Here is a 24,404-nt window from a genome sequence, read left to right as displayed (position 1 = left end):
ATCAGCACGACACCTGATTTACAGTATAAATCAGTCATAACCATATGTATTTATTAAAGGGGAAGGGCGTAATTCATGAAAATTAACTTGGTTTTGAGATTTTTTTCAAGAGACAGAAAGGTTGGTTTGTTGCTTTTTTTAAAATGTACAGCACATTGTTTGGACTTTAGAGAAAGGAAGAAATAACAGAATATTCTGCCCAGAGCCTTCCAGTCACCTGTTCTTGATAAGTCATACATTGGTTTCAAGCATATAATATTGGTTACAACAGAAGACGTGAACAGCATCCTGTGTTGCGTTGTCCAAAACATTTCCCAGTGGGCTTTGAGTGCCACAGATTCCACACCATGTTCAGACATCACTCCAGTCACCCTAATTGCTACTTACTCTTTCCTTGATAGCATCAGAATTTAATACCATTTGCTGCTGTGTCATTTAAAATTTCTTGTGACATTCTTAAAAATGCTTCAACTTTCACCTGAAAGGATGGTAGCAGCTTCTTCCAGAACACCAAGTGATCCCTGATCATGGCCCAAATCTAGGGTGAGAAAAGAGAATTTCTAAAATTGCATAAAAGCTGAACGAAATGCTGTTTTAACAACATGTGATTCCTTTCTTTTAAATTACGAGTATGCCAGATTTTTTAATTATGTATTATTTATTATATTTTGGACTCCACACTGGGAATGTAATTCCTTCAGCATTTAGCTTAATGTTAAAAAAATGTGTATACAAATATGATAATTGATCACAAGTGGGATTTATCACAAAGAAGAATGCAAATATTTTTGGTTTAGAGAGGAAATGTTTGGAATTAAAATTAAGAGATGTGGACATCCTCATCTTATACTGCTTTTTAACATAATGACAAAAACCTGGAAAAGAAGGTGTGCGGTAGATATATGTACAATAGAAAAATATGTTATGCAATACCTCTCCCAACAATAAAATGAAAATATATGGTTCAGTACCATTCAAAAAATAATTGTTACTATACTTGTTGCTTTTAGTAACAGTGTAAATGTGTGTTTGGTTTCCAAGGGAATTAAACTCCAGAGCACAGGCCAGAAGGGAGCTACGGTGTGGTCTAGGTCTTCATACAGGGACAGCCAGGGGACACAGATTGTGGGCTGCACCATGGAGCACACTCCTGTCTAATATAAACATGTTATTACACAAAAAACCCCCAACCAAACAAACAAAAAAACCCAAACCCACAAACCAAAGGGAAAATATCTGTTCCCTGTTTTTCCTAGGTTCCTTCCTGTATGTCTTTTCAATGGGTTGGTTGGTTCTGCCAGTGTGGTCATTTACGCTTTGCCCCTGTGGTTAGGATCCATCAGCTAGACCTTTCTCCTCGTGTAGGCTGTACAGGGGCTCAACAGAGGGGCGCTGCTAAGGGTGCTAGTGTGTTTTCCTAATTTTTGCTCAACTTTCACACAACACTAGCAGACAGCGACGCTTTGAGCATCACAAAATACGGGATTACTTTTAGCTCTGTGTTTAGATAGGGACAACGTTTCAGGTTCCTCTAATTCCCATTGCCAGGACAGAAACGTACGACAAAATGTTTCAGGCAAGGACGGAGCAGCAGTTTTAACTTTGAAGGCAGCTGAAGCAGAGCCTCGGGCAAGAGCAAAGGAATTCCAGCACCACGCAAGTCAACATCTCCTGGTCTACTGCCACCTGTTTCTTTGGGTTTGGCAATCCAGATATAATAAACGCTTTGAGCCAAACCCACCCATGAAACTGAGCTGAAAGTTCAGACTCATGAGCAGGTCACCTTTCAGTTGGCGACCCTTACTAAATCGCCTGGTTTATTCCTCTTCCAGGGAACTGGAAATGGAAGAACATACAGGCTTGAAACGCTCATCTGAGGTTTAAACCTCGCCCCAGCTGGTACAGTTGGTATTGGCCGTAGTTTGGGGCTCGTTCTATTAGGTGAGGTAGCGTCACTAGTGCAGAGAAACAGACCGGCAGCATCTTTCTGCGTGTGTTAACGTGGAGTTTGAACGGGGGGAAGGTTAGAGCAACCCTTATGCTAAATCCTTTAGCACAGAAATGCTCGGGGTATCTCTCAGTCCACATGTAAATGCCTCCAGGTCGTTGCTTGAGCTGCAATACCGCCTGCTTACTAAAATGCGATAATCCCAGTGCAGATTTCCCTGGGAAGGAGTGGGGCTATACTGAGGCAACCAAGGCAACCTAGATGTTCGTAACAGCTGGAAGGTGATGTGAGCAAGAGCTTTCAGGTTCTGCCTTTGTATCTTCATCTCCAGCAGTTTTATTCAAATTACAAATGTCTTGGAAGAGAGTGAAAAAGGAGCATTTTGCAAATATCGGTAACTTCTTCTTGGCTCATGTTTTTAAGCTATGCAAACTGCACACTTCTGCCCTGAATAAAGTACAGCAGCGCACAGTGAAATGTTGTATTTTTATTTCTCGTCGTTATGATACGATTGGCTAATGCTTCTTTTGCCTCATGCTGCAGAATGGCTGGTCTGCCAAGAACGCTGTCAGAAAGCCTCCCAGTGGCCATCCCTTCCTCCAGCTGTCACGTAACCATCTTACAGAAACATGCAGGAGGAGTCTGCCTCCACCAGCATCCTAGAGGGGATGTGATCTGCAAGGTCTTCGCCGACCTAAATGCTGCTATGATTCTGCGATTTTATAGTCCTTTGCCATCATTTCTGTCGCTTTCAGTGGACAGTTCTGAATAGGGACTACCGCAGCAGATCCCTGGAAAGCACGAGCTCTGGCACACCCGTCAGACAGCTCACGGCTCTTTCTTCACCAGGTGGCTTGCAAGGATGTCCAAGAAAAACAATCTGGCTACAAGATTTGGGGTAGCAGGCATAGCGTTGGTGCTGTCTTCCTAACTGCAGGTGGCGGGTGTTTTCGTAAAATAGCTGTTCCACTTGGGCGGTATTATGTATTAGACACATGGGATGGGATTCACCTCTGTTAACTGCAGCCACCTGAACAGTCACAGCTAAGCTAGTTGTCTAGGCTGCTTCTACTGTTCTCTACAGCAGAGAACACTTAGCTTTCTTTTCAAAGACAAGTATTTAAACAAGGTGGGTGAATCACTATCTAGAAGTGCTTGCTTTCTCTACTGATTAGAGAGGGAGCCTTAATGATTAATTTAGATGGCATGTGTAGCTTTTGAACTGGAGTTAGGTGGGAGGAACGTCATCCTAAGGGTACCCAAGCTAAAATCTCTTCCAGGAGCCCAACCCCCGTGCCCAGCTCATCCAATTCCTTCCAGATCTGGCTTTAGGCACAGGGATGACAGTCAAGAACAAACTCCCTTGCTACCATATGCAGTCTCCTCAAATAAGCTTACATCCAACAGCACATTTTTTTTCAGGAGAGCTTCTTTGTTCACAAACTGAGAGACCCCACTGTGTAGGATGCTGTGTTACAGCACAATCTGGTCCCAGTGGAATAAGAATTTAAAAATCCAGAAAAGTCTCCGTAACATTGTGAAGATGTTAATTCTAATATTAATGATAAATCTTCTGAGTCTTTCTGCTGAGTAGGCTAGAAAGTTACAGCAGGATTTTCATGATACAGAACAGATAGGTGTCGGGATTGTTGGCAAGGTTGTTCCTTTTAGTTTGGACCTAAGTTACATACAGAGCAGCCTAAAGGCTGAATACATTATTCAGTTTCTAAGTAGCTACACAATGACCTTTCTTAAAGTCCGTGACCTTTGGTAATACTATCATGATACTTACATACAGTAACAGTAAATTTGTGTCACAAATTGAAAAGATGGTGAAAATAATCCATTTTTAAAAACATATAAATTTTTAAAACCATATAAAAATACCAAATATATGTTAAATCGTCTAAACTATTTTGGGCAGTTATTCAAAAGATTGCTAACACAAATCTCCATTCTTTGCCATATATTTATTAGCCTCTCAGTCTTACAGACTTATAAAAACAATCTAATGATGTCACTTATATTGTTATAGGCATAAAGGAGCTTTAAATGATTACATCCTTTAGTATTATGTTTTTCACAGTATTTTTTCTTAACATCTGAATATCCTATTAGGTGAAAACTGTTTTTCTTTACAGTCTCTTTTTCATCACTTAATGTGACATTTACACGAAAAATTTAATCGCAGATCTGAAAGAAAATCAGCTGTGCTTTGATGCATCAGGAGTTCATCTCTCAAGATTTAGAACATCAGATACTTATATCCGAGTACAAGCCGTTGGGAGGCTGCTTCAAACACGGTGTATTCTGTCAATCACTGTTTATACACATGGTTTGGGATTACTGAACAAACCGAACGTGGTCAAAAGCTGTAGCCAAACCAAAATGTTTAACGTGAAACAGTCCTACAGAGAAGATACTTCATTGCATTACTGTCTTCTCCTTTTTCTTTCCCTTTTATTAGCACACACCGCCTGCTTTGCCTGCTTTGAAATCAAGAGCCGAGCCGTGAACAAAGAGACAATTTCAAAATCTGAATATTTCAAGTGGCCAGATGCATAAAACTCATCACGTCAATTAAAAATAAGCCTTGCAGTAAAATTCTCATTGGCCTAGTTGCCCATCTAAAACACTGGCTTTTTGTGTCTTATCTAATTTGTGTACGTGTCATACCCATCGAAACTCATCATCTGTGGTGCCAAGAGCTGCTTTCACTTACAAACCAGTCAACAAATCACATAGCCTGGGAGGCCACTTGGTGTGACCAAGCAACGAATGCTTCCTGAGTTCATGCAGCTCAGCCGATGGATCACCAGCCCAGGTGGATCACCAGCTCCCAGACCACGGCGAGAGTCGCCTCTTCGGGCAGTTTGCTGTCGATTCCTTTATTTGCAGAAGCAAAGGAAACAATAATTTCCCAGTGTAACAAACTGAGGTCAGTCAGTGGTGTCTCCGTAGATCTGCACACGTACAACCCCAGGAAAGGAGCCTGATGCTGATGTTAAGGAAATAACTTTTAGTTTTACATAAACAATGAGTGGTTTCGGCTCCAGTTCCTGCTCGTGACAGCACTCTTAAGATTCCCTAGTGCCAAGAACAACTCAAATCAGTGGTGAAGGGAAGGGTGAAACAAAACAGGTCTTGACACTGAAAAATAACTTGATAAGCAAAATAAGTACAACGAGACCGTAATTTGCCAAGTACAAGAAAATGTCCATCTTTTCTGAAAGATACAGCTTTTCCTACATTTTCATTCAACATCAGACGTTGTAACATGATGCTCAGGCTTGGCAGAGAGTGGTAATTCCATTTTGCAGAATTTCCAGGGTTTCTGAGTTTGGTTTGGTTTCAGTGTGGAACAGAACGCAGTGTTTCCTTTACTCTCTGAAACAGAGTTGGGACGCTCCCCCCCAGGCACGATGAGAGGAGTCCCCAGGCCAAGGCTCCACTTCCTTGTCACCCCTTCATAAGACAGAACATTTTCCTCTGGGATGTCTGGCTTTCAACAAGCTGGCAAATTTTGATAAAAAACTGTTTTTGCTGGAATTTTCGTTGCCAGCTCTAAGTGAACACGTTTATAGCCATTACATGATAGAAAAGACTACAGACTCAGCAGAATGAGGAAGATCAATATTCGATTTTTAACAGAGGGAAAGAACAGAGAAATGTGGCAAATGGGAAAAGCTGAATTTCAGTTCCCGAGTACACCCATCCATTTCTTTTTACAGCATTGGAGCACTGCAGAACAACCCAACAGGACTACAACAATAACAGCAGCCTCAGGTTTATATTGCAAGTACTGGCTCCTAATGGCACGCCTGGCAGGGAAAGCTTTTCTCTAAATTTTTGTGCATTCAGGCCATTTGCTCTCTCTTTGCTCCCCTCAGCACCTGTGGTGATTTTCATCCCTCCCTGCCTACAAAGGCAAGCCCTGGCAGGGAAGGGACAAAGCAGGAGGCTGTGGATTAAGGACCCAGGACCAAGTCCTTCGAGCTGTTTAAGCTGGTGGTAGCTGCGCTGCTCTTTAACATCTTAGCATTTGATCCACTCCTGGTTTCCCCCAGCATTTCACTTGCCAGGTAGATCCAACCAGCCCCAGAGCCTTCCTCCACAGCTCAACCACCCCGCTCTATCTCAGGCGGCATGACACATCACCTGAGCATCACCCAAGTGGAAGTAAAGCCTACCTGTCGCTCCTGTGGGATGTGGCAGTAACGCATGAAAGTCACTCTGGATCAGAGGCAAAGCTAATTTTTCGGCTCCAGCAATCAGATGCTGTTCCTCTGCTCTGCCTCGCGCTAACCCACGCTGTCAGCCAACCCACTGGGGCTTTCAGTGACCTGATGCTCCGGTCCACCTTGTGAGAATGCTGTAGTGTCAAATACATGGGTACACTGTGCCTCCTTTCCTCATATTTTTAGACCTCTAGTGGAAAAAAAAAAAAAAAAAAAAAAAAAAAGGCATTGTGGAGAAGATCATCTTGAAAAGCTCTGAACATGAAAGCAAGATGTGAAATACCAGTATAGCCATGGGCTCTAGCCAGTAAGGAATGAATGTCAAAACGCCATTTCTTTAATTAACATCCTGGATTTTCTCCAGAAGAGTTATCTCATCTTCTTCTTCCTTATACAGGATACCGCAAAAGAATAAACTGAAATGGACCTCGCCGTTTGTGGAGGGAAGTATGCTTTTGTGCTAACAAAGGAAAATCATGATACACTGATTCAAAAAAAAGCTGTCCTTTCTCCCCTCTCGCACCCCAAAAAACATCCTACTATTCTTTTGAGCACAAGTTGTCCAAATCCAGGGCTGCTACTGCATAACTCAATGAAAGACTAAAGTCTGCCAGGAAAATATCCAAGACATAAAATATATTTATAGCTACTGGTGATTGTTATTTTATGCCTGTCAGTAATCCTTTTAGCAAACAGCTATCCTCAATTATTGATATTTCATTATGGGCTTTCAAGGTGACTCTGTGGATGACAGGTTCAACCCCTGATTTTCAGTGTCTCAATGGGAATACCCTTGGCCCCATTGATGAACATCAGAAATGTACTGCAGACCATGAAATTCTGTCCCTCCAGATAATCCTCATTTGGACCCTTGACAACAAAAAACTGTTGGTTATTGTCTGCAGCCCTTAACTGGATTATTCCAGCCATGGCAGTGCCATTAAATCGCCCACCTTGTGTGGGTCTAGTTCTGCCAGGCCAGTGATTTCTTCTTCTGAACAGAGGAGAATATGAAGCTGCAAAAAGGGCGAGAGCAAGTTATACCTGCTCCGATGCTAGGTCTCATCAGTGCAACTGTATTACTGAAAATGTTTAAAACACATCTGCAAGATAAATAGTAAAATGAATAAAACCCCTAGATCTGGATAAAGTCTACATCCAGCAAGAACATAGTAGAGACAAACCCTTTTTCTCTGTTTTTGGCAATAGAGTATCATAATGCAGAACACAGGAGAACAAGTAACAGCAAGAGAAGTGGCAGGACGGAGGAGGTTATTTCTCAAGCTCTGAGAATATGCAGGTGGCCATTTGTTCTACGGAGACCAAGATTTCTCTTTTATAGGCTGAACATGTCAGCAATACACACTTGAGGTTTCCTCCCTGCCCTGTTCAAGAGGCTCAGCTCACTTAGCTTTCTGGTTGCTTTCTGCTGGACTAGCTATAATGAAAAAAAAGATGGAATTTCCACCAGCAAAAGAACTATACTGTGAACTATGGACAGTCTTGGAATTGTTATTTTTTGGCAGTCACGAGCAATGAGTTACAATATGCTACATCTGGGGGAAAATACTGGAAAGATCTGAAAGGGTGAAGATCTGGATAGTGCAAGAATGAGCAAAAGTAAACAGTATTTTATATTGATAAAACACATTTGACAGGTTTAAAATACGACAGTCAACTCAGTAAGAACGTAGAATATTAAAACTGAGTAGTTGCAGATTTTCCGAAAAGGATGCTTCCTAACAGTCATTATGCCTCCAGGCATGGATGTAGCTCTTCAAATCTCACTAAGGCATTTTGCTCTTCAGTTAGTGTTGCACAACTAGTCAGGAGCATCAAGAGTGTGTGTAACACAGTAGGCATGTGTTGGGGTGCATCTGATGGTGGGGCCAACAGCCTGACCTCATGGAGCAAGTTATGGCAATAGAGGCATCTGGAGGGTATTGTAATAGAGACTGTATAGCTGCTGAACAAAATAAGTGAATAAAAAGAATCCAGCAGTGATGTAGAAAAAAAAAAAAAATCAGACTCATTACTCACTGAGTAAAGTCCCCTGAAAAATTAAATTTTGGAGGAACCAAAACTCCTCACAGATTGGTGTCAAGTGCCAGCCGGCATGGAGGGACTGTGCAGCGTGAGAAATACAGTGATATGTTACATTGAGTTCTGCAGAATGAAATCAATCATAAATGGTGAAATGCTTCAACTGACACTTTTGGAACAATCTGATTTTTATGAATTTAAAATTGCTTCCCCTCTGTCCTCCCTATTTTTCAGTTCAGCAAGAGATAAAAAAATAAAGAAAACAGGAGCTCTGTCTGACCAAGAGCAGTCACAGAACATGCACTGTGGCACTTCAAGTAGAGCTCTGGTGAGGACAGACGCTTAGAAATCAAGGTTTTCTCTGCGGTTCTGCCTCAGCCCGAGCTGTAACAGCCTCAGACATGAAGACCAGACCAGAACACCGAAATGCACTTGCCTGGTCTGGTCTCTGGCTGACACAGAGAAGCAGCAATCAGACTGAGTCTGAAATATTTATGAGAGAGTGTCACGAAGGGCAGAAATCTATTATTTACTGCACACGTTCTTTATTCTCTGTTCATGGGTAATTCATTTAAATTCTGCCCTTCTGTTTGGGTGAAGTGGATCCACAGTAACATCCCCCAAGCAGCCCGAGTTACTCCAGGTTTACGCAGCTGTGCCGGATGGCAGGATCTGCCTTGCAGCATTTTATATTAACCGTGTCTTACAGGGCACACGGTGCCTAGAGCCGAGTATCCCCGGCCAGTTTAATCTTCACAAGCTGCCCCTGCAAGGCAACCTGCAAATGCATTTACAGATCTAGCACAATAATTTCTTATTCCTCAGGTTGATTAACCTGTCAGAAACTAATCTCTTTCTTCAGACCTCTATTTTTGCAGGTGCTCCTGGTATAAATGCCTCAACTGTAGAAAAACAAACTAGACAAAATGTGCAGACGCTTTGTTTGGCATGGAAAGAAACCAAGGACATGGCCCCGCTACAATTGTAAAAATAAAAAGAGTATGGGGAACTTGGCCTTCCTCAATGGAAACTCGACATTTGGGTGGCCCCGCTGCAGTCTGTGTGGGGCTGGCAGTCACTGTCTCTGAATGAAGAGGCTGGCTTAACCTGGATCACTATCAAATCCTCCCTCCATGAGACTGTGCGTTTGGCAGAGGTACTGACAGAAATTCTCTGGCTAAGGAAGCACGATCAAATCCTGTTAGACGTAATATCTTGAGAAGGGGGGTCCATTAGTTTAAAACACCAAGAAAGTTTGCAGTTGTTTGGCGTTTTCTCTGGTTGCTGATTTATTTGAATTCTCCTTCAGTTATGAAAATCCCAGACTTGAAAAAAACTATCGAGAAAAAAAATAAAAAAGGATTTGTAAGGATCAGAGTGTTTTGTCAGGACCAGATAAAGTTTTTTCAGTTCTATACATCATCCCTCCCTTGCTGTACGCACAGGGCATAACCGTGCAGCCCTAACCGCTAGGTTACTTGCTAGGTTGACTGGGCAAGAAACAAATTCTGAGATTAGTGCCTGAACAAACAGCCGGTGCGGGAAGAAAATCCTTCCTGCCATAAGCAACAGGAGGTAGACCCTGTACGACCGCATCCCACCAGGCTGACGCGCTCCCACGCGCTCCCAGTGTGCGTACAGAGGAAAGCCGCATAGGAAAGGCGTCGGAACCAGCCCTCCCTCCCACGCACCCTTGCTTCCACAGCAAAATCACGTCTCTACATTGCCAAGCAGCTTGCGGAGGTATAGGGGCCACAGAAACATATTTTGATGCCCAAGGCAGGATGCCGGGTTGGTGTGCCGTCACCTGCTCTCCCCTGGGCCTTATGTCAAGGGATATGAAAAATAGTCTTGGTTCCAGTTCAAAGCAGCGCTTGAACTTCATGAACCATCCCTGGCAGGGAGCACATTTTGCTGCCTGCCATGTCCTTCTCACCATCCTACAATGAGGGGTTGCATTTGCCCATCTGCGTCCCACTGTGCACCATCCCAGGGTTTGGGAACTTTGCTGTTTGTCTCCACAAGAACCAGATCAAGTTCCTGACTCCACAGCTTTTACTTGCCCAGGGAGAGCTCGTAGGCTGTGACCCCGGGCTGTTTGCAAAGCATGTCAAAACCCATTTGTGTCTGGAGATGCAGCAGCAGCAGCAAATACCACAGTTAAAGCTAAAAGGCAATTCTGTGCCAAGCTCATTCTAGGTCACTAACTTCCTAAGGGTATTCTCCCAAGAAATAGCTTTATCTTGAGTAGTCCTGCAACAGGAGACCATCAGTTACAATTAACCCCTTCTTCAAAAGGAAAAGCAAGAATTCTTCGCTCTATCACATTCATCACTCATGATTTACTTGGGGTAACACCCAACCACCCACCTGTTGGCCAGTATTAGAAAATAAAGTTATAAGGAAATAGTAGATTTAAATGGGAAAAAAAAAATCTTTGCCCTTTCAAAAAGGGCACTATTATATGTGCATCTTGGGCAGTATTCACACACCTTTTAGAAAAGTAAATATAGTGCATTCAAATTTAAAAGAAATGTCACATTGCAACACTTCACTAACTCCAGTAAAATGCTTTACTGCCCGGAAAACTCAGATACCCATAAGGAAAGTCGCTGTCGCAACAACAAGGAAATACAAGAGGCACACAGATGCAGCTTTGAAGAAAGAGATAAAGCCATGTAAGAAGTGCAATATGGCTAATCAAAAAGGACACGGAAGGAAAATAACAAATTAAGCCACTTAAATGATAGGAGGAGAGGAGCATTCATTAATCTGGGACAGCCTTATCACAATGCATGGAGCTTGCACACCATCAGCTGCCATTAGAAGGCTGGTAGAACGACTTCCAGGAGGAACCAGCAGAAGAACCAGCAGAAGCTGATAATACCAGACTCAGACCACCTCGTTTTCTAAAAGACACCTAGGCTGTGACCCTAGGTAGGTACACAGAAGAAAGACATGGTTATTCTGAGGCTTGGATTCTAAAAGGTTTTTCCCGTAATTAGCTCTAAGATAATATCAGCCTAGTGCTCAGCAAGTGTCAAAAAGCATCATGTCAGATGTTAAGACTATTTGAAAAATAGCAGAACAGAGAACAAATACCATTATGCCAATGTATTCATGATGCACCCATGTCTATAACAGTTCTGATCTCTCTTCCTCTCAAAAATGGTGCAGGAGAGCAAAGCAAGGTTCAGTGAGGGCAGCGGAGATAATCACAGGTGTGGAGCAGCTCCTGTGTGGAGAGTGGCTGACTAGACAAGGACTTTACAGACTGGAAGAAGAAATAACTGAGAGAAGATAAGAAAAAAAATCATAATAGTCACTAGTAGGATAGAGAGGAGAGAGCAGGAAACTCTTCCAATCCAAAAAGTGCCTTCAAAAGAATTAGGGAGCAATGCGTTCAAAACAAACAAAATCTCTCTTCACAGAGCATACTTAAATTGTGTAATTCCTTTCCATGCGACGCAGTGGATTTTAAGTTGTGCTTATTCAAAAATTATTAGAAAAATTCATGGAAATACGTATTTATTTAAGCTATTAAACACAAATGCATCAGCCTCAAGGGGTCCATGATTTATAAATTGTGTGGGAGGGTGTTCTAGGGAAGTGTCCCCACATGGATGCTCTAGTCAAGACTCTTCATTAGCTGCAGAGCAGTGCTGGGGATGGCAGGGGACCAAGGAGACCCTTCGTCTGCCCTGCGACAGCCAGTTCTGCTCTGATGCACTTACCCGTTTTGCTGCCATAGTTCATCTCAGCCTCTAGCACAGAAACTGTGTTTACTGGCTCTGAAATGGCACTGTGACAGATAGCTTGCTTGTATCTCTGCCTCCAGACTGTTTTCATATCTATATTTAAAGTCTGGTTCTCCTTATCAAGGTAAGGGATGTACACCAGAATCCACCAACGTGGTAACACCTGTGCAGTGCACTGGGGGTCACAGAAGCCTCTGCGTAACAGAAGAAGTCAAAGGTATTCTACCATAATGAGAGAAAAGGTAGCATTAACTGAAACATTAATCTTAAAATCTGCCACAAGCTACAAAATCAGTCCTAATCTTTGTTATGGAGAGATACAAAATGATAAATTTATGCTGCAGCACACAAAGCTCCGCTGGAGCTCACCAGCCTCACGATTTTCTGAAAGATAAAATAAAGCCCAGAAGACGTTTGCATTGGCTTTGCTTAAGTACACAATTTTCAGAGGAAGCAGCGGCAACAGGTCTGTGATCAGAGATATGCAGGAATGAGAACTGTTAAGCAGCATCTATTCCAAATGTATTTAAAAAAAAAAATCCCTTGAAAAATGTAATTTTTTTCCCCAGGAAGTGTGAAATAATTATTCTTCCTAAGATTATACTAGAAACTTGTAGTTTGTGTAAACACTGTAGGACTACATGCAAAAGACCATGCTCAGAAATGTTGCAGCTATTTAGTGTTCTGGTGGACTGGAATGACTTTTACTTGAAATAACGAACATGTCAAAAAGGCGTTTCCTGACTTGTCCAGACGGACAACACCTGAGACCAAAGTAAAAACATTTGTCATGGAGCAGAAAGAGCCCAAAGAGGGCACCGAAGGAGTGACTTATGGGTCAGTATATTGCCAGCTCCTGTTGATTTTACCCTGAGTCTTGTGACAGTTGGATCCTTCCCTAAAGCAACAGCTTCAGCATCCAAACATGACAAGGATCTTAGCTTTGACTTAGAAATAAAAAATTACCACCACACAACAACAAAGAACATCTTGGTAGCGAGATGAAAACATGATCCCCAAGAGCTGCAATATAAAAGAGTAAGTTTAAAATACTTTTTTAATACTACAATTTTAAGACAAACTTAGGATCTTCAGGGACCTAACTTGTAAATTTTGAAAGCTTGATTTCAGCAGCTTCGATGAGCTGACTGAAAATCTGTCAGGGAAGTGACTCTGAGATAAAAACGGGACACTGAAAGTTACGCTGTATTAATCACACTACTGAAAATACGGAGAAGAGTAAAAAAGAAAAGATACTTAGTTAACTATATATATCTGGGGCAAATATTCATGAATTAATTACTACCCCATGAATGTAAATTAAATTACTTTTCCACTAGAAGGAAGAGAGCAGGCGTAATACCGTAATACTCATGAGTCTAGTTGCTTCCTTCAGAAGTGTTTCACAACAATGACTTGTTTGGGGGTCCCAAAAGTTTCCTTCTCAATTACCCAGCTGCCAATACCAATATCACACATATTTTGAATTATCCCCTTAGATCACCACATAGCAGCAGAGCTCCTCTCTATGGATAGGAAAGGCAAAGAACACCAAGGAGGAGAGTGGGCATTGCAAGTGAAGAGTGAGGGCTCACAGAGCTGTTCCTGCCTCAGAGAACATTGCTGGACAGTGATCAAGCTTTTGGCTCAAAAAAAAAAATATATATCCACACAGGTAAAGCTCTAAAGAACTCTTTGAGAGCCCCACTTTCTGCTTCACCTGGTTAAAGGGCTAGATTTGTGTGTTACAGCACATAACCTAACGCAGGAAACACCAGTTTGTCATTCAGTTGGGTAGTTTCAGAGATATCATTCAGAGATACAGTAGCTACGGTGACTGCCACCCCAGCTGGGCAATGGCACGGCCGGGCAGGCCAGCTCTGCTGCTGATCGTCACACACCACCCAGCCTTCAGACCGCGCTTCTCTCGGCCAGCTGTGCTCGGTGGCAGGGGTAACGGCAGAGCAGCAATGTTCCACAACGCGACAGGCAGCCTGTGCTGGACTGGTGAGCTGCCAAGAATTTTGGAGAGGTGACCTGGTACGGAAACAAATCAAAATGGTGACAGCAAGAGGTGAGAAGGAGTGATGACAGGTCGCTTAAGCTTTTACCCTTTGGGTTAGTCCCTTTTGACCTGCTTCCCCCCTGACCACAGGTGACATTGTGACGGCTGTTTTCCAGCTTGGCACAGCTTCTGTCAGTTGCTGCCTCTGTCACTCACAAGGTTTGACCAGTTTCAGGGCTGATCAGCCCAGCATCTACATGGTTACACAGGATCCTCCCTGTCACCTCCAAGCCACAGCTACTATGGAGACATTAAGAAATTAGCATTTTGAGTTACCATGAAGCAGAATCAAAGCTGTGTCCTAACTAAATACAGAGAAAGCAATCCGCAAGGAACCGTGCTAGGAGAAGATTACAGCAAACATTTGTCACTATGCTAAATATCTTGATAAATCCTATTTGTAAAAATGTTACAAGAAATTTTCAATGTATCAAATACCTATCCCTACCAGTTAGCCTGATCTGAACATTAAACTGGAATAGAGCAGAGACAAAATGGGATATACAGAAACTGCTTTTCTTAGTGACAATACAGTTGTCAGTTCACTTCCTTAACAGAAATTTTGACAGTTTATGTGAAATGAACCAGTATCTGCTCCTTGGTAACCTACGTAATGATATTTATTAAACCGATGTTCTGCAAAGGATATCTTTTTTTTTTTTTTTTGACCGCTGCTAAGAATCAAAATTAAAAATCACGATGGAGTGAAAAAATGACAAACTATTTACATAAGGGTCCTCTAGGACATTATGACTTCCCCAACATATAGACAAATGGAGCTCCAAGTGCAACAGCTGAAATCGCTGGCCTAATGACCTCAGCTCGTGGAGGTCCAGGGTCTTTGTCATTGACTTCTAGAGCCACTATTGAAAACTAATCACATACACCACTGATAAACAGGCACAATGAGTCAAAAGTACATGACCTTCTCAGCAAGGTTCTTTTGAAATGCAAACAAGAATCTAACCTCTCGGAGAAGCTGAGCCTCTTTAAGGAAGAGCACATTATCTTCCATTTCTTCCCATAAAATAGTGGCAGAGTGTATTGCTTATTTTCAACATTATACAGGAGTTTAGTCCTATTAAAGAGCGTTAGAAATTTCAGAGTTTTAACATCTGAGATTGATCATAAGTTGTTCCACCCTCTCTAATCCTGTAGCAAGTATGACTTACCCCATTACTGTTTGTATGATGCTGTTTTCATCACACTGATTCTGTGCAGAGTCAAGGACCTAATCAAATCCACAATCAATCAAGCTGCTTGTCAGATACAAACAGCAAGCAAAAGACTTCTTTGTATCCTACACAATCGCCCTTTCAGAAGACAAGTGAGCCATTGGTTTCTAAGAACATGTAATACACAAGTAATGCTCTGCAAGAGCCTGCGGTGCAGCGAAGAAACCTTGTGACTGAATTCCTGAAGAGCAACGTCTCTGATGGGTTGCTCAGATTGCCCTGACTGGTGTTTTGGAATTATAATATGGAAGAACTTCTGAAAAGCTGACTGCAATCACTGGAGTCAAAAGCCTCTTACAAGTTAACAAGACACAAAAGTGGGCAGCTCTTTGGCTTTAGCATCACTGAGCTTTAATGAAGGACAAAGTCTGTTGCTACAGCACTCCTCCCTGCCGAGCAGAAGAGGAGAAAGCAACACAACAGCTCAGCAGTTTTTAACTCTCAGATTCCCAAATGAGCAACACAGAGACACACAACATCTATACATGTATTGACTCCTTTTCTTGTGGGGACAGCAACTGCTGTCTTGAGATCCTCGAGACACTGCAGTGAGACTAATGAGACTAGTCAGGAGCAATTTAACCAATAATAGAATCATTTGGGTTGGAAAAGACCTCTAAGATCATCGAGTCTGTTAACCCAGCACCACCAAGTCTACCACTAAACCATGTCCCTAAGGGCCAAACCTCATCTTTTAAATACCTCCACGGATGGTAACACAATTACTTCCCTGGGCAGCCTGTTCCAATGCTTGGTTAACACCTTAAGTGAAGAAAACTTTTCTAACACATCTAAATACTTCATTACAATTTTGATATCATGTAACCAAGTAATTTTAATGTGCATATAAATTGCATTATACAACCTGGATCCTGTTCATACTCGGTAAGAATAAGTGTATTATGAAAACCTTAAGCACTGACAATCCTGATGAAATGAAATAATTAATTTTGCTAAACTTACTGTTAAAAAAGCCATTACCTATATTCTAGATTGAGTGGTGAACACTACAGGGAATCACTTCAAAGTTTGTATTGGGACATGACAAGTGAAAGTCAATGGACAGGAGACTTTACAGCCATGTAGGAACGCAACCATACGGAGTATAAATAATTACACAAGTTTCTTAAAAGTCTTTATGACAGTGCCTTACCTTGATTATAAAGTGAAATCTGGTCAAATTACTAATGTAAAAACTACTCATCTTTAAAGATGCTACACCTGGCAATTTACTTCCACATAATCACACCACAGTATACATTCCCTAGTGTTCCACTTGAAACTTACTGTTTTATGTAGAACACTTGTGTAAAAATCCTTAAGACACTTATGCAGTAGAAATTTGAATAGGGGCTTAAACAGAATTTCTGTCAAGTTGCTTTATAACATCTACTGATACATTGACACACTTTTTATTAACTAACCTGAAGAAATTCCAGTATCATTACCACAGCAGCAGCAACTCAACACCTCTGAAAATCATTGTGGCTGGTGCACGAACAGAAGAAGCAATGGCCCACCATAACCACCAGTGGAGTGTATTAAATATCTTTATTTCATTAGTCAAAATAAATATTTGATAAGATATAGCTAACCGAAGGACCACAGCTTTTTGCTTTTTTTTTTTTTTAAGGACAGACATCAACTTAACATGAGTGCCACCTTCTGGTTTAGACATGAAAACAGTTTGGGTTGTGCATACTGCATCCAAAACTCATAACAGAAAGGTGCAGTTTGGTTCCTCCCCCCCGCCCCGCCCCCCCCGTTTTTTTTAAAAATAATTAGAATATTCATCTTTAACATTCACAGAACGTTGTAAGAACAAAAATAGTTAAACGCAAGAGTTCTGTAATATTGGTTATCTTTAGCGCCTGGAGCAAAGTAACTATATACATTCTGTACAAGTATTTTTCCTCAAATTTAACTTCACAGATGTCAAATCCTACTAAAACACATCAATTACCATAATTTAAAATAAATATTTAAATGCAGTGGCTTGTACTACAAGTAGTTATCTTGGAATCAGTGTACTCTGGAATATATTCTTCCAACTTTTCTACCCTAAAAAATTCATTTAAGTGAAATGTGTGCATCTCCTATCCAAGAAGTGACAGAACCTCGTAAAGGAAGACTGAGAAATTCAGCAAATGTACTACTACAAATGGCACAAAGAACTGCAGCTCATTTTATATTTGCTGCAACAGTCAAATCACCAAGTTGTTGAGAAAAGACAGGTAAATTACAATCCACTTCAAGTCCATTTGCACATTACCAGCTTTGCAGGGGTAAAAAATATGTGGCTCCTTTTCTTTCATTTCACACAACACCCACAAAAGTATATCACTGCTATATCACACAGTCATTTTCTAACAGCTACCACTGCTGTTTCAAAGCAGCTGCAATTTAAGAAACAAATTTGCTCCAACTCAGGTGTTGCCTCCACTGCAGATATAAATACAACTGCATATTCTTTGTGCTTACAGTAGTAAAAACAATTTACCAACAGCGCCAATTCTGGGTCTCCTATTTTCCCCCACATTCAGTATGGGATGGAAGCACACAAGCCCACACCCTAGGTGATACTACACTGTGTCAAGACCACACTGTGTCAAAACTGTAATTCTGTACAGCATTACATACTATGGACTTCTAAATTTGGGTCTCCTAACACTTCAGCTCTCTATATCGTTTCACACTGGTATATGCCCACACAAAGCCTGCTTTTCTCCATTGGCTAAGAACCCACTCATAGATAAACGTTGTCATTTGACAGCTCCGCACACTTCTGTATATTGACTTGCTGTCAATTAGATCGTAATCCTCAAGTCTTCTGGAATACATATGGCAACTTACATATTTTTTTAAGTGTATAACTCTTTTGAACAAAACCCATTCGTGTGTTTTATGTCCTCTTATTCAAATCATGAAGGCAGCCAGTTATTGCACTTGTATCTCACAGCAGCGAGCACTTCCAGGAGGAGAAGGACCATATCTCTTTCCGCAGTTGCCATCCCCACACCTTCTTATTCTAAAGCAGCAACAGTTCATGATGTATTCATCAGCATTTAATCAATTCCTTGTTTGTCAAAGGTTCTGCAATGACTTCATCACGCATGAACTGCTCCTAAAGACAGCAAGTAGACTTTTAGTTGATTTTCATTATTTTCGGATCTCCTCGCCCTCAAAAACCATCAGATAACCATTTCGTTTCCTAGCCTGGGTATAACTGGTATGAATGTCTCCCAAAACACGAAAGCCAAACATGCTTACTAGATAAGAAAAACTACTAGGCTAGCTGACTGGGCTGCTAGAGTCACAGGTAGATCTTAATGTCACTGAGACTGTTCTGTCCATGTTCCACCCCACACTCACCCAAGCAGGCATGTTTTAAAGCCCAAACACGGCAGGAGAAGGAGACCAGAAAACCAAGAGATAAGGCAAACCGAAGAGCCACCAGCGCACACAACCCTGTCGCACGCTCAGCAGGGAGCTTTAAGAGCTGCCACCACACCTTCCCCTGGGGATGGCGAACCGAAGCCCGGCCAGGCCGCCCCGGCGCCGGGGAGGCAGGCCGCGGCCGTGCCCGGCAGCCCTCCAGCCGCACCCACCTGGTCGTAAATGACGCGCAGGATCAGGGAGCAGCTGGGGCAGGTGGCCACGTCCTCGCCGTTCTCCAGGTCCTCCTGCAAAAGCCCCGGGAAAGCAGTCACGGACCCGCCGCCCGCCTGGCCCGCAGGCACCAGGGCCGCCGCAGGCGGGACCGCGGCCTGACGCTGCCCCACCCCCACCCCCCCCCCACGGCTGCCCGGCCGCCTCTACCCGCGTGATGAGGAAGCGGTCCCCGCAGGGGCACGGGTAGCTGTAGGTCTCGGTCTCCTCGTCGTACTCGAAGTCCTCAATCTCCACCTCATCGTGGAAGACCGACATGGCGCCGGGGAGAGGCGGGGGGACGAGGCGGAAGGGACGGAGCGGCGCACGCGCCGCCTGACGGGGCGGGGGCGGGGCGAGAGCGGCTCTCGTCACGTGGTGCGGCGCCGGGTAGGGGCGGCGGGGCCCGCTGGGGAGCGGGGGGGGGGGAGAGGGAGGGGGCAGCCGGGGCCGGCGGACTGACCGACCGACCCCCTTTCTCCCCGCTGTGCCCGGCTGTGGGGCGCCTTCCGCGCCTCGGCCCTGCCGATGCGCCCGAGCTGAGCTCCCTGTGCGACCCCGGGGGCTGCCGCCGCCCTGTCCCTCCCCTCCCGGGGGCCGTGGCGGAGGCGGCAGGGCCGGCAGCCACCCGGCTGCTTCACGCCGCGCCGTGCCCCGGGCGAGGGGACCGCGTGGTTCGGCGGGGGCTCCTGCGGCGGCCGCCTTGCGCGGAGCGGTGTGGTAGCGGCCTGCGTGCGTGCCCGCGGCGCGGCGGCCTGCTGGCGGGCGGCCTGCCGGCTCGCCCGTGCGGCCCGGCGAACCCAGCGCAGCGCTCTGCCTTCGGGAACCGGTGTAGGGTTGAGGAGAAGGAGAGGTGCAGCCGTAGATCTGAAGCGATATTTAACCCCGGGCCAGCGGGTCGCAGGGTGAGGAGGACGGATGAATTGCCTGACTTTAATTGTAAGCGAGGAGAGGAGGGAACCTTAAAGGAAAGTAGTGTTCGTTTCCGTGGAGCAAAGGAAGGGAGGATTCGGAGTGGCTGTTTCTCTAAGGGCTTCGGCAAGAAGATAATACCGAGTAAAGGGAGATTGCCCCCCCCCCCCCCCCCAGGCAGGAGCTTGGGGGGCTGAAGCGCTGCGCTTCTGGGCAGGGCAGGGGTTGCGGGAGCAGAGCAGGTTGCGGAGATGAGATGGGTAATGGGGGAGAGGCCCTTCACCTTCTGTAAAGGTGTGAGTCAGGCCTGGATATGGTATACGGGAACCAGGACTCGTTAAAAGAAATCTTGGAATTTGTGAGTTGCAGAGTAAAAATTACAAGTGATTTTCATTGTGACTTTCATGATTGGAAAGCACTTGATGATCATGTAAATGGAACAAGTATCTTGAACCACTGTTCCAGAGTTGTTTTTTTTTAGGGTAGAGTCTTGGTCTTAGTCTGTGTTAGTGGGATCTTGCAAGTTTGACTTCAAAGTTGTAGCTGCTACAATAAAATAAGGCTGACCTTTACATTGTTTTCAGTATGATGTATTGATGTTGAAGGTTGGTTTGGTTGTTTGATTGGGTTCTTTTAGATTTCATGTGTAGAACTGACTATATTTGCCTCCTAAAGTGGTACCAGTGAAAATGAGAATGAGGCCGGCTTTAAGTGACCGTCAACCTTGGCAGCAGAATTAAACCCGCTGTGTAAAATACGCAATTGAGGATCCGCATTGGATTTTAAAGTTAGGCCACTTATTCTGCCAGCAGATGTCGCTGTGTTTAGTAGCGATTGCAGAAGGGGTTTTGAAGGGTGTGAGGCGATTTATAAAAAGCAATACCAAAAAAAAAAAAAAAGAATAATTAAACCTTTCTTCTCGGTCCTTGGCCTCCGAAGCAAAGCATCGAGCTTTTTTATTTTTATGTTCTGATGATTTAACTGAAGTCACAGCTATTGGTATAAACAGCTTACGTAAGAATGTCCACTTTCAAACATTCTTCATTTTTACTTTTATTTAGTTAGTGTGGTAGAGTGAAAAGCTTGAAAACGGCTTTTCACACAACACCCACAAAAGTATATCGCTATTATATCACACGGTCATTTGGTAACAGCTACCACAGCTGTTTCAAAGCAACTGCAATTTAAGAAACAAATTTGCTCCAACTCAGGTGTTGCCTTGAATCGAAAAGGAAGAAGCCTAAAAAAAGATGTAGATGGATATAACCAACATGTGCTATCTAAAAAACTCCAGATCATTAAATGATCTCATGAATTTAAGTCACTTGATGATTTTTGAGCATTCTGGGTTTGCAGACTGAACGTGCTGAGTTAATGTGACTTCTTCATTAGGTGTCTACTTTGTCTTGCTAAAATATTTTAAGATTGTTAATAGTTTTGTTGTCAATAGCTTCTACACTTTTGCATGTAGAAAGTGCTAAAGTATTTTGTTTAAACAGAGTACTCTGTGTGCTGTGGCAAAAAGGAATTAAAGTAATTTTGCTCCCTGGTGGTAGAAGTGTTTTAAATAATTCCACTTTGAAAAGTTGCAAGCTGCTGTGGAATTAAATGCTAAAAAGCTATTAAAAATTATGGACAGTTAAAAGCTGCAGGAAGTGTTTCTTATGCTTGAAAGTGGGCATTCTGAGTAGTTACAGTAAGTGTATTTATTCCATTTCTGAGCAGCCTGATTCATGAAAGTTCTGCCTCCCATTTGTACAAGATTACAAACAGGACAAATTACTAACAGCCAATGCAGCTGTTAGTGAAAGCCTACAGAGTATAGGCCTGATTAGTTAAACAGGCTGGATCGCTGCCATTTCAAAGGATTCAAAATGAAAAACAAAAACATTTTGAAAATAAATTACATGCTTTAAAAGAATGTAGAAAAAGAGATTTAAGTGGAAGTGAAAAATTAAGAATGATTTAAAGAAGCAATGGACTGCATCATAGAAGCAATGTAATTTGATAGGTGGTGATAATACGGCAGAGAATGTTGCTAATCCATTTTAGGAAAAACAAAGGCAGATTTACAAGCAATGTGAAGTATCAGCTCACTATGAACCTGTTCCTAGACTTCGTAAATAAAGGGTATTTCTGACTGACTTTGAACACTGTAAATACCAGTTTATTTTTCTCTGTCATGGCTCTGTTTGAGTATGCAGTTTTAAAGCTTCACACCAGCTTACACTGTAGTGCGTGTAAGGGTCTGCTGCTTGCTTAACTGTTTGGAGATGTAAGTATTGTGTAGGTTGTCTGGAAGGGTGAAGGCTTGTCGTGGCTTAACCCCAGATGGTAACCAAGTACCATGCAGCTGTTCGTTCACTCCTGCCCCCGCACCGCCCAGTGGGATGGGGAGGAGAATCTAGGGGGGGGGCGGGGGGAAGTAAAACTTGAGGGCTGAGATAAGAGCAATTTAATAATTGAAATAATAATAATAATGAAAAGGAGAGGGAACGTGAGAGGAATAAAATCCAAAGGGAAGAGAAAAAACCCAAGCGATGCCCAGTGCAGTTGCTCACCACCCACTGACGGATGCCCAGCCCGTCCCTGAGCAGCGACCAGCAGGCTGCAGCCAACTCCCCCCAGTTTTTATACCCAGCGTGACGTTCCATGGCATGGAATCTCCCTTTGGCTAGTTGGGGTCAACTGTCCCGGCTGTGTCCCCTCCCAATTTCCCATGCCCCTCCAGTATTCTGGCTGGCAGGGCCTGAGAAACTGACAGGTCCTTGACTTAGTATAAACATTACTTAGTAACAACTGAAAACATCCCTGTTGATGAGGAAAACATCAACACTTGTTCTCACACCAAATCCAAAACGCAGCTCTGCACCAGCTACTAAGAAGAAAATTATCTCTATCCCAGCTGAAACCAGGACAGGGATTTATGCTTGGAGCAGGACAGTTGCAAGCATTGGATTCAGCCAGTCCCAGGTGTAGGCCTTGGTATTTTTAAGTTCCTGAGGTTTCTGTTTTCTGTTCCTCAGTGCCCCTTAAGTGAAGCTTTACCATTCAGCATGTCAACTGTCACCCTAATTCAATATCATTCACAAGTTTGCTGGTGTTATGTTCTGCCTCATCATCCAAGTTATCAGTAAATTTATTGAAATCTGTCAGCCCCAGTATCACCCCCAGGGCTCTTACTGTTACTAGGTGGCAACTGAAGCAGGTTGAAGCCATCAAGTCTTTAATTCTGTCTGCCCAGCCAGTTTTCAACCAGTCCAACAGTTCTTTTGACGTCATCCCTGTAGCACACACAATGAACAGACACCTTTTCAAGGTGGTTTATTGTAGCCAGCCAGTGTTCCTGGCGTGATTTATGTTATTTCTCTCAGTCACGGTCCTTTCTCTTCTGTGGTACGTTCACTTACCAGACAAACTGCTCTTCTCGGATTTCCCACAGAAGCCTGGATATTTGTATCTTAATGCATATCAAAAACGACAGCACTGGAGGAAACCTGAGTGAGGATCCCGTGACGTTGGGTTATGTGTATGCTATGGGAGATGATGTCAAAGCCCACAGGACAGTCAAGGTGTATGGAGTCCACTGCTGGCCCCTTGGCTGCGTGACCAGGCATTTCATTACAGTAGGGGTTCAGATTTATCAAGCATAATTTGCCCTTGGTAAATCCGCGTTGAATCTCCTTGATTACTCTCTTAGCTTTCATACAGCTAAAGGGACAAGCTCCGAGCGTTTTTGGTGGTGCTGACCAGACATGGGCACAGCTTCTTGCCTCTTTAAAAATGACCATGCATTAGCCTTTCTCCAGGCAGTTGGAGACTTTCTCTGATAACTGTTTTTCAAGCCTGTCAGCTGTGTTTCATAGCAACCTTGAGTGTAACCCATCTGGCTGTGTGTATTTGAATACATCCCGCTTCTCTGGGTGGTTGCTGGCCTCATTCCTTATCCCTTTCCTTCCCAAACTGCTGGTACAAGGAGAGGTCTGGGTGCAGGCTTTGCTTGTGAAGATAGAGGCAAAAAAGGTGGCGAGTACTTCAGCCTTTTCCATATTGGCTGTGACAAGGTTGACTACTTCCCTATCAATTGGTGGATGCACGTTTTCACTTCTTTATGATACTTTTGTACTTGTAAAATTCCTTCTTCTTAGTCTGTATGTCTATTGCTAGTTTTAACTCCAGCTGAGGTTTGATCTTTCTCATTTAATGGAAATAAAGGGTGAAAACAAGCTATGTAAAACAGTGAGCATTTTATTTAACAAGTGTTTCTATGGATTTTTCAGGAGCTGGTGATTCTGAAGACGGCCCGGTCGTCATGGCTCATGCTACTATTTGCGTAGGTTTTACTGTTCCTCAGTTACTGAGAGGAGCCAGCAGAATTTTTCTCACTCATTCTACATTGGTGGTGTTGAGGCACTGTGCTTTTTGTTACTGCACAGTGAACGGGTAGGTTATCCGCATACAAAAGCTGCTTTTCTTTTCTTTTTTTGTTGTTGTTGTTAAAAGAGAATGTCATGGTAACGCTTGTCAAAATGAAGCTGACAGATTATTACGGACCTA

At 43.3% G+C, this 24,404-nt stretch overlaps 2 protein-coding genes across 10 annotated transcripts in view; one reads left to right on the top strand and one right to left on the bottom strand.

Annotated features, from left to right (window-relative positions):
- Nucleotides 1-30: 30 nt before the first annotated feature.
- Nucleotides 31-19,272, bottom strand: DPH3 (diphthamide biosynthesis 3). 2 transcript variants are annotated; one of them, XM_040591053.1, is made up of 3 exons: nt 19,107-19,272; nt 18,896-18,970; nt 31-538 (listed from the first exon to the last, which is right to left on the bottom strand). In XM_040591053.1, exons 1-3 carry the CDS (start codon nt 19,212-19,214, stop codon nt 404-406), a joined length of 318 nt encoding a protein of 105 aa, XP_040446987.1. In that variant the 5' UTR covers nt 19,215-19,272; the 3' UTR covers nt 31-403. The 2 variants fall into 2 exon arrangements, with proteins under 2 accessions (XP_040446987.1, XP_040446989.1); XM_040591055.1 differs by lacking the exon at nt 31-538 and adding an exon at nt 16,820-18,411 and having other exon boundaries at nt 19,107-19,265.
- The window catches only part of OXNAD1 (oxidoreductase NAD binding domain containing 1), a 19,830-nt gene continuing 14,697 nt past the window's right edge, over nt 19,272-24,404 (top strand). For 2 of the 8 annotated variants that reach the window (XM_040591052.1, XM_040591051.1), the window contains exons 1-3: nt 19,401-22,122; nt 23,824-23,873; nt 24,128-24,290. In XM_040591052.1, coding sequence (XP_040446986.1) covers nt 22,121-22,122; nt 23,824-23,873; nt 24,128-24,290 — 215 coding nt within the window. In that variant the 5' untranslated portion in view covers nt 19,401-22,120. Of the gene's footprint in view, nt 19,326-19,400; nt 22,123-22,685; nt 24,291-24,404 lie in introns of those variants that run through there. The other 6 variants (XM_040591045.1, XM_040591049.1, XM_040591050.1 and 3 more) reach the window with 6 other exon arrangements.

This window comes from Falco naumanni, chromosome 4 (genome assembly GCF_017639655.2).
Source record: "Falco naumanni isolate bFalNau1 chromosome 4, bFalNau1.pat, whole genome shotgun sequence".
Taxonomy (NCBI): domain Eukaryota; kingdom Metazoa; phylum Chordata; class Aves; order Falconiformes; family Falconidae; genus Falco; species Falco naumanni.
The sequence above is the reverse complement of the archived record's forward strand: the minus strand, read 5'-3'. Positions and strand labels throughout refer to the sequence as shown.

What these genes read in the sequence shown, in the direction of transcription:
- DPH3 (XM_040591053.1), bottom strand. Translation starts at nt 19,214, where the DNA reads ATGTCGGTCTTCCACGATGAGGTGGAGATTGAGGACTTCGAGTACGAC. An exon ending in ACCGCTTCCTCATCACGCGG is followed by an intron (nt 18,971 to 19,106) that starts GTAGAGGCGGCC and finishes GGGCTTTTGCAG; the next exon opens with GAGGACCTGGAGAACGGCGA. An exon ending in TGCGCGTCATTTACGACCAG is followed by an intron (nt 539 to 18,895) that starts GTGGGTGCGGCT and finishes TTCTCACCCTAG; the next exon opens with ATTTGGGCCATGATCAGGGA.